The 10559-nt window shown below is 40.0% G+C and overlaps 1 protein-coding gene across 1 annotated transcript; it reads right to left on the bottom strand.

Annotated features, from left to right (window-relative positions):
* Positions 1 to 6371: 6371 nt before the first annotated feature.
* On the bottom strand, positions 6372 to 7118 carry LOC146372315 (trace amine-associated receptor 1-like). Its single transcript, XM_084953444.1, has one exon. The coding sequence runs from the start codon at positions 7029 to 7031 to the stop codon at positions 6372 to 6374; it is 660 nt and encodes a 219-aa protein (XP_084809570.1). The 5' UTR covers positions 7032 to 7118.
* Positions 7119 to 10559: the final 3441 nt, after the last annotated feature.

Genomic DNA, 10559 nt, shown 5'->3' with positions numbered 1-10559 from the left:
CCTATGGTAGACTCCAGCCTGCCCGCTACCATAGGGCAAGTGGCAGAGGATGGAACTTGAATTGGCATTACTAAATAAATCCCGGGAGAAATCAAATCAAATTTGATGCAGACTGGTCTAATGGTATGGGCTCAAATTGTGGTCATAAATATTTTGTACTTGTAAATCAGTTTTGTATGTGTAAAAAGAATTTGTGTGTGCGTAAAAAAAAGATTTGTGTTTTGACTTAGCCAAAAAATACATGTGAAACTCTGCACTCAAGTTTCAAGTTACAAGTATGAATTTTGACCCTATTTTTCTTCCTTTCAGCTGATTGGTCAATATCATGTCAATCACAAATTTAACAATCCAGTCAGAAAACAGATGGGTTTGACTGTCGGAGGGGCGCTTTTTTGAACTGCAGGTCCTTGAAGGGTAATACAGTTTGAAGCTGGAGGATCTCTATATAAATATCCGATAGAAGCTAGGTCCCCTATCTGTGCCGCGTCATCTGTTACCATTCCTGTCACTCTAGCGACACGTCATGATTCACAGTTTTTCAGTCTCTGTTCTGGTTATGTTCATAGTAATCAGTCACGTTTTCATAGTTTTTCATGTACCAGTCCAGAATTCTGTTCTTTGCTTTTTCATGTCGTGTTCATAGCTCATAGTTACAGTCTAACGGTGTGTTCACACCGAACGCGATGGACGCGAATAGAGCGTCAGGTTTACATGTAAAGTCAATGGAAAAGCGCGATGACACGCGATTGCGGGTCCCGCGAAAATTCGGAAACAGATTTGCGTCGCCAAAACGCATGAAACGCGCGTCAGTGTAGCGCGTCTGGCGCGTTTGACTCGCGAATAAACCCACGCGCGTGAGTTTTTGTGTTGCATTTTGTGCATACCCGCGTTTCGCGTCTACCGCTCGAGTTGGAAAAATCTGAACTCCAGCGTCAAATCGCGCTGCGACAACCAATCAGGAGCCTGGTGACGTGGCTGTGACCTAGGTCAAAGGGGCAGATCCAGCCAAAGCCCTTCATACTTCAGTGGAGGGAAGGCTAATCAATGCCGTAGCAAACAACCCGGAGCTGTACGACACCAGCTGCTTTCTGTACCGAGACAGGAATAAAAAGGACCGAGCTTGGAGGAAGATATGTGAAGAGATCGGGCAACCTGGTAAGTTCATTCATTTCTCTTTTGAAAGTTTTCACTGACCCAGGGAAGCCGCACAAAAGCTAGCAAGCCACCGCTATTTTCCCACTGACGTACAAATACCGTTCTGCTTTTATGCATGTTGTCATTTAGGAATATATTTTATTGTTTATTAACAAACAGCACACAGTGGTCCCGCTCATCCGTCACTGCTTCGCTTTTTCGCTTTTTTCTTTTTATTACAGTACAGCATTGCATTCTGCAGCCTGATTGACAAATCTGCTCCGTGTCGTGTCGCCTGCGCTTGCCAAATTTATCACGTTTGATTTTGATAACCATCACGTCCAATAGAAAAAACAGCACAAAAACACCCATAACTATGACCCTCATTCGGAAATAGACACCTGCACCGCAAGGGAAAAAGGCGCACGAAAGTGGCAGGCAGATGAAGACAAAACTCGCATAATAATACTTTTACGTTTTGCAATCTACAAAGGTTTGCACTTTGAGAATCAATTGTGAGAACTGTGACCAATGTTCATGTGTGTGGGGAAAAAAGTGTATAAAGTGCGTGGTGAGGGGCTAGTTATTCTGAGAACCCCTGCTGCAATAAATGAGGGACCACTGTCTACTCTATGATTATTATATTCAACCTGTTAACATTTAATACTGCATTGATAGAGCCAACTGATTCTGCAGCAGAGCATCCCCTGTTGCTTCTCCTGGCTCCCCAGTCCCTGAGCTCCTGCTGCTGCACCACAGGTATGTAATTGTAGCATCAGATGTACAGCAAGCACTGATAGCTTTTTACTCTGTGGGATTCCCTTGTGATCACCTTTACTAAATGTCTACAACCAATCTGATTATATCCTGTTTGTTTTTTTTCGATGTTGAAATTAAAATCTAGTAGCAGTCTTCTCATTTCTTTCTGTTTTGTGCTGTTTTACAGGCCCACAGAGGAGGACAGCTCTGAGGCAGATGAGGGACGGGTCCCAGGACGGTCCATCGGCGGTGGAGCTGGCCATCCTGGAGTCCCTGAAGAGGCCACACCAGTCTCCAATGGAGCATTTCCTCCTCAGCCTTGTTCCTGCTCTGGAGAGCAGCTGGGTCCTTTTTATTCCTGTCTCTCTGTAAATACTTATATTTTATATATTTATGTTTAATGTATTTCTGTGTGAGAATTTTAATATTATTTCAAATAAATTTTTATAATGACTAACGTCTCAGTTCTACTACACAGCAAATGTTGGCACACGACTTGACACATGTAGAATTTATTTCATATTATACTAATGACAAAATATACTAATACAGTGGGATGCAAAAGTTTGGGCAACATTGTTAATAGCCATCATTTTCCTGTATAAATCGTTGTTACAATAAAAAATGTCAGTTAAATATATCATATAGGAGACACACAGTGATATTTGAGAAGTGAAAAGAAGTTCACTGGATTTACAGAAAGTGTGCAATAATTGTTTAAACAAAATCAAGCAGGTGCATAAATTTGGGCACCACAAAAAAAAAAAAAAAAAAAAAAAAGAAACGGAATAAATATTTAGTGTATATCAATGTGTGTGTCTCCTATATGATATATGGGGTTCCTTTGGGTGTGCTTCCCATCCAGAGCTCCACAGCACAGAGGGAAGTTCCAGCGCTCCTGGAATCCCTCTGTGATGGACCGCCAGTCTTCAGTTGAAGGCACAGCCATGAAATCGTCCACTAGACAGTCCCAGATGGCCGTCGCTACCTGGGGGATGATCTGGCTCACCGTGGACACACCAACTCGAAAACTGAACGCGATGGTCCTGAAGGAGTCCCCGGTGGCAAGGAACCTAGACAAAATTGTTTAAAATGAGTATTATGTGTACTGCAGTTACAAAATACATTATTGAAATTCCAAAATTACAAATTCCAAAACATAAATCTTACATAAAACATTTTGTAATTATAAGGATAATTACATGATATGTATTAGATATAATCTAAAACAGTCTGCGGTGATTATATACAAATATTCAACTATACCAGAATTAAACCAGGTCTAAATAAAAAGGAGTGAGTATCACTACAAAGGTTAACTCAGTGGTCCTAAAGCTACAGTTTGATATCAGCAAACACCGAGCGCATACATTGATATGACACCACAGCCATGCTATCATTGCAAACACTGATAACAGCATAAATCGAATTAAATCGGGACATGATGAGACCTTCTGAGTATCACTAGAAATATTATAAACAGTCGTCTCCGTACCACAGCTTGTTATCAGTAAACACCGAGAGCATTCACTGTTAGCATAGCACATCCATGTTAGCAGTGTATAAATGGATGGTTTAGCATATATTAGCACAGGTATCAATAAAGGACTACCGTATTAAATACTTTTACTAACCTCAGGCAGTTGGACAGGCGCTCTGCAGGTGGGATTGAGCGCCTGTAATTGGTGTCTAGGCGGGCGATTCTGGGACCGACGCGGGAAAGTAGGTCCTCAAACTGGCCGATAGAAAGACGGTGATATCGCTGGAATCGGCCGTCATCCAGGCGCAGCTCCTGGAGCAAATGGTGAAACTCACCAAACTGCTCACGCCTCTGGAGGACCTGATGGACCCAGGTACGGCGAGGACGTCTTTTACGCCGCTGCTCTGCTCTCCACAGTACATAGAGAAGGGAGACTCTCTCTTCAAGCGCTAGCTCGACAGCTGCCATCTTGCAAAGATACCGTCTGGCACAACTTCCTCCCACATTTCCAGTTCACGCGCGTCAAAATATGATATGGGGTATATAAATATTACCCCATATCTCCACTCATCAAAAATTGTAGCTCCTTCTGCTGAATTAACTGAAATTGCCTGATTGCAATCCAAATTTGGAGGAAAAAAGCAAAATTGTTTGACTTTTTCTTTCTACCCGCCAGGTGTGCAAATAACTTGGAAATCAAGTTATTGGTTACAGTCTGTAACCAATAACTTGTTTGAACAGCATGTTGTCATGGTGGTTAGCACTGTTGCCTTACAGCAAGAAGTCCCCGAGCTCCACTCCACCACTTCGCCAGGGTCTTTCTGTGTGGAGTTTGCATGTTCTCTCTGTGTCTGCATGGGTTCTCTCTGGGTGCTCTGGTTTCCTCCCACAGTTCAATGACATGCAGTTATTGGGTTTATGTGACGGCCAGGTGGCCAGTGCGAGGTATGTACCCACAGTTGTGAAATTAAACCATCTTTATAATAGAAAAGTTACAAAGAAACAATAAACCTACAATGCTGGGTCAAAACACCCAACACCCTGACAGGTTACATGAATTGGTGAATCTAAATTGCCCACAGGTGTGAATGTGTGTGCAAACGGTTGTCTGTCTCTGTATGTTAGTCTTGCCTCAGGCTGGTGACCCATGCAGGGTGTACCCTGCTTCTCGCTCTATAACAGCTGGGGTAGGCTCCAGTAACCCTGATAGGTGGAAGAGAGTGGATAGAACGTTACAGAAAAGTGTTATTATAATTATAGTTTAATGACTCTTAAAACCACATTACTTTTGAACATGTTACTCTCAACACTGATTATACACCAGGAGTTGTATAAATCAGTTCTAAAAATTAGCTATGTTGTTGATGTAGGTAAAAGAGTTGCCTTAGTTAGGGCCAGAGCACTGAATCACAGACAGTTTGTTGGACTTTTGATTTACTGCCAGGAGAGCACCTCTATTCAGCAATACTACTAAATTGTTACTCTTCTCTAAAAGTGGTCTTTCCACATATAAGAGACATAGAGATATGCTCAGAAGATGTTGATTAGCTTTAGATTTAGATTTTATATGTGGAGAGCAAACAAGAATTGAAGTTTAACAAATCCAGATGCAGATTGTATCTCAGTGATAATCACTTGTTTACTGTCCTTTGCATTTCTTCCTTGAACACTGAAAACAAGCTCAAAGCAGCCAAGATTTATGTAACTTAAAGAAGTCTGAAATTTTTCAAAAACATGTACATTTTTCTTATAATTCATAAATAGGATTTACTAAATCAGACAACATCCCTATTTAGATTTGATAATATTTCTAGTAGATAAAGGTAGATAGTTAACATTTAAATATTAAAATATTGTATAAATAAATATTGTATAACATTTAAAGACTAGAAATGACTAATGAAACTTCAGCTCCTTCTCAATCCTAAATAGGATAAATGGAAGAAAATGGTTAGTTGAATAAAGATGTGGACGTCGACGGTGAAGGCAACAGTGGTCCCCGAGTGGTCACCAAACTCAGAAGTGTCTCTAGGAAGGGCATCTGTGTCCAGAAGAGTGCAGTCCTAGAAACAGGAAAGATGCTGCTCAAGACCCTCAAGCTCCCAGACCTCTGGTAGAGGACCCAGGCTTGAAAGAGACAGACCACCCAAGGGGGCGAGAGAGGAATTCTTTTATATATGTTTATATAGCAGAATAGGTCTTTTTATATTTATTTATGTTTTATTTCATAGGATTGATGCTGTTTGCCTATACGGACCCAGTAACTGATATGCTACTTAAATAATTTATAGGTATTGTCATTATTCAACCATTTTCCTTAGATATGCTTTTTAAACATTTTAATTCAAATTTCCATGACTACATTATCAACTTATTTAAATTACATACTGTAAGACGCAAAAACTGATTACTTCAGCAGAATAGTATCATTGAATCTGTAGTTTCTACTGAAGAGGATCAAATCACTTTAGCGGTTAATTTCTTATTTTGTTAAAACAAATTTAATTCTATGACAATGGTACTTTTCAAAATGTGTCTTTTATACAATATATTGTCAAAATCATTCACCCATCCAAATCATTGAATTCAGGTATTCCAGTCACTTCCATGGCCTTCCATGGAGTGTACAGAAGACAGATTTCAAAAAATGTAGAAACAAATCTTTATGACTGCTGAAAGCACTGCGTGTATAAAACTGAACTGTTTATATTCAAACAGTAAGCCTGCACAGAAGTACCACTGCATAAGCTTTTGTTCATATTAATGAGAATAACTTTCATTTGTTTTGGATAAAAATAAAATGTTCACCTTCCATTTGTGTTTCCCAAATTAAACATGATGTTTAAAAGAGTTGCAGAATATGTATCATTCGGAACAGACATTAAAAATACATAGAAGCATTTTCTTTTGCTTGTGTCATTGTTAGTAGTCTTTATCATTTCAAATTTCATGAATGTGCACCAATTAAAATGCTTTTTAAGCTTTTCAAAACAACAAGTCAATCACCTTGAAATATTTTTCCAGAAATAATTGTTGTAAAAGCTGACCTGAACCAGCTATAAAAGAAAGCATAAATGAATGGATTTAGCATTGAATTTGACAATGTAAGCCAGTTAAGTGTTTCAATAACTGCAATTGGTGTTTCATTATATGTTATAGGCTGAAAGATAATACAAAGAAAGTAAGGAGTCCAACATAAGCGAAAAACTCCTATAACAATAGCTAGAGTCTTGGTGGCCTTTTTCTCCATCTTACTGGCAGTTGCTCCAGACTGTGTGTTCTGACATGTTGTATTCTGGATGCTGTTTACTTGTTTCTGTGCAACAAGAAAAATCTTCAAATAGATACTAAGCATTATTATGACTGGGATATAAAAGGAGAAAATACATGCGAGAGTGATTGATATTATAGCTTCTGATAAACAGCTTTCCTCACATTTTCCTTGGTTAAATCCCACAATCGTGATGCCAATTCCAATTAGAACAGCAACTCCCCAGATCAACAGAATCATCATACTGACAACACTAGGGATGCACCGATACCGGTATCGGGTATCGGCCTCGATACCACATTTTCTAAAGTACTCGTACTCGTTAAAAGTCCCCCGATACCGGGGACCAATACCACAGTCTGAGACCTGTCTATGTTTGAGCGGCATGTAAGGGGTTAATCACAGGCGCCGAGTGCCCGCCCCCAGGCCCCGAGTGCAGCTCAGAGCTGAGAGAAGGGCAGGCGAGACAAGTCAGCCATGTGGAACTATTTCAAAGTGAACGAAGACGCGAAAACAAAGGCGGACGGCAAATTGTGCTCAGCGAAATTGTCCAGAGGAGGCTCAAAAGGTAGCGCATTTAACACAAGTAATTTAATCAAGCACCAAAATCCCAACACGACAATGAGTACAAGGAGTTTACCCACGCTTATTAGCACAAAATAGTTGGGCATTTTAAACATTCCGCCTTAGCCTACTCCCGCCTCGAGGACATTCAGGGACAGCTCAACCAGCCAATAAAGAGACTGCAGCAGGACGTACAGACGCGCTGGAACAGCACGTATTACATGCTCCAGTCCCTCGTTGAGCAAAAGCAAGTGCTGGGGGTGTCCGAGCATGAACTCCCTGACTATCTCACCGCTCACCAATGGGCTTGTGACAAAGTGGGTGAGAAGACCATTTGTCTATATTCTTAGTTAACATTCTTGTTTTGATTTAATAATATTTCACATGTAATCTGCAATAGGCAAACATCTACTATCCCGGGTTTGTTTATGTTTTGCACTTTTACAGATTATATAATATAACATCTTGGTTTAAATCAATTCCTACAAGTTTGTTAAGTTAACATGTTATTTATTTCAACTGTTAATTTGTATTGTTTAGAACTTACCTTACCTACCTGTCTTCCAGAAACAAAAGGAGGAAATGTAGTTTTACTTCCTGCTTTATACCTTCTGGGTTCATCTGAGGTCACAGGAAGAGACCAAGTGCAGAAGGGGAAGAACTCTTATAATTTAATAAAGTTGATTTTAGAGGGTTTATAAAGAAATAGATTTATTGTTGTAATATGTATTGATCACACCAGAGTTTATGTTGCCAGTAAAGAGGAGTAGTAGAGGTTTGAATATAATCATGTTCATCTTACCTACCTACTGAATGGAATAGTCCAGAGGAGAAATTGTTTGATTAAGTGGACTATTTAAGCAGAAGAACTCGGGTGTTTCGGGGAAAAGGTTCAGGTCAGTGTAGCTGTGTGCAGTTTGACCTTAATTTCTGTTGAGTTAAGTTCAGTTATGTTTATTTGAACTGAGTTAATTATAGAGTTGAGTTTCTTATTTGTTTCTTTGTAAATATTGTTTGGGTCACAAAATGGTGAATAAATCACTTGCTACACTGGACAGCATCAGTCTCCTGCACTTCTTTGACCGCTTAAGTCGAGTCCTACCACAGGGCTCTTATGGAGACGACTGTTGCCATCCTCGCCCCCTTTGAGGAACTAACTAAAAAAGTGAGCAGCTACGACGCACTAGCCTCTGATGTCATCCCAGCTGTGACTGTGCTTGTGAGACTTCTAAACAGAGAAACAGATGAGTAAATACCTCTCAGCCCCATGTAGCAGTGTGGAAAGTGAAAGGCTTTTTAGCTCATTGTCACACATTATAGATGAAAACAGAAACAGTCTGACTGCTGATAATGCAGAAAAGCTACTTTTCTTAAAAAAAAAACCCTGCCACTCACTTTTTCTCTCCATTAAGTGAGTCATCTTAGACTTGATGTTAATACCTACCTCAGTTGCACTGACTGCCACAGTTCTATGTTGGTGGATGTTGTTAGTTTATTCAAATATTGTGCACTAAATAGCAAAGATGTTTATTAATGCCCCTTGTGTTGTCCAAAGCGGCAGAGTTTACAATAAACTGAAAACAATACTTGAATTGCACTGTCACTGTTTAAATTTTTTTTTTCATAATTATTTATTCTGTAATATGTTGCATACAGCATGCTTTTCATTTTAAACAAATGTTCTTAATTCCAAACCAGTCCCTTGTTTTTTTGGTTTTTTTTGTTAAATTATAGGACTAAAGCTGTTACCTGTAAATTTAAATCATGTTTTTATTAAGTACTCGGTATCGGTATTGGCGAGTACTGAAATGCAAGTACTCGTACTCGTTTCCAAAAAAGTGGTATCGGTGCATCCCTAGACAACACAATCATTTTTGTTAAAGTCATTCATTTCACCAATTCTCATTTCACATGCACTGGCTTAGAATTTAATTTAACTCAAACAAAATAAAAATTGAACTGCTTAATGTTTACTGGTGATGGCCAGAGGGGCCGATGGCGCAATATGGCAGCCTCGCTTCTGTCAGTCTGCCCCAGGGCAGCTGTGGCTACAACTGTAGCTTGCCGTCACCAGTGTATGAATGTGAGAGTGAATGAATAGTGGAATTGTAAAGCGCTTTGAGGGGTCCTGAAAAGCGCTATATATATGCAATCCATTATTATTATTATTATTATTATTATTTACTGAAGTCCTGTACCACACATGATCAGTCATTAAGTCCTTAGAAAAAAGGTGTGTGTTTGGCTCTCAACTCAAGGGTTCCAGGTCCAGGGGCTATGAGGTCATTGTATAACCAAAGTGAGAGCTTCTACAGAGGCAGAAGCCTGAGCAGGGTACTTCTGATGTCCTTTTCCCTACCTATACTTTTCATTTACCCCTTGAAGGACTCTAACCAGATGTCCAAACACTGCACCAATCCACCAGTCCAACTTGCGCTCCGTCTCATCACTCAGTAATAAGATTCCAAGATACTTGAACCCTCTAGCTTAAGGCAGCCTCTCTCCCCTAATCCAGTGGGAGTATTCCACTATTTTCTGACAGAGAACCATGGCATCGAATTTGGATGTACTAAATCTCATGCCATCCATTTCACAATTGGCTGCAAACCACTTCAGCGCATGCTGAAAGTCATGCACTGATAAACCCAAATGAATCACAGCATCCACAAAAAGCAGGGATGCTACTTCTAAAGCAGACCATCCTCAGCCTGGCTACGCCTTGAGATCATGTCCACAAAAATCAGAAGCAGGGTCAGAGACATAGGATGACCCTTTTGAAGGCAAACACCAGTTGAAAATCTACTTAACTTTTTGCCAGAGTTGTGCTCTCACATTGGTTATACAATGACCTCATAGCCCCTGGAACTGGAGCCCTATAATCTTGTAGTACATGTAGTAGTAGACCAGGGAATTTGGTAATAAGCACGGAATCTACTTTTCTCCTGTATTCAAGGTTTGATAATTGGCTGCAGTTTCCCTGGAAGGCTGGGCAAGTTTTACTAAGCTGGAAAAATCTAAACCTGAAGAATGAAAAAAATAATACATTCATGAGCAGTGATGGGAATAACGGCATTACAAGTAACTGCGTTACTAACAGCGTTACTTTTTTCAGTAACGAGTAATCTAACTAATTACTATTTCTATCGCTGCAACGCCGTTACCATTACTAACAATAAAATGTGGTGTGGTCACGTTTTCAACAGACGGTTGAATCTGTGTTCACCTTACCGCATCTTATATCAGTTGCACGGGAGTAGCTGTAAGTAATCTGGGCACTACAGCTTTATGCAGCTGCGTGCTCCCGTGGACAAAAATCACTTTCTGATCACTTTTTGGCACAAAAACTGGAGC

This window comes from Perissodus microlepis, chromosome 15, assembly GCF_051167445.1.
Source record: "Perissodus microlepis isolate ML-2025 ecotype Zambia chromosome 15, ASM5116744v1, whole genome shotgun sequence".
NCBI lineage: Eukaryota > Metazoa > Chordata > Actinopteri > Cichliformes > Cichlidae > Perissodus > Perissodus microlepis.
This window is presented reverse-complemented; position numbering and strand designations above follow the sequence as displayed.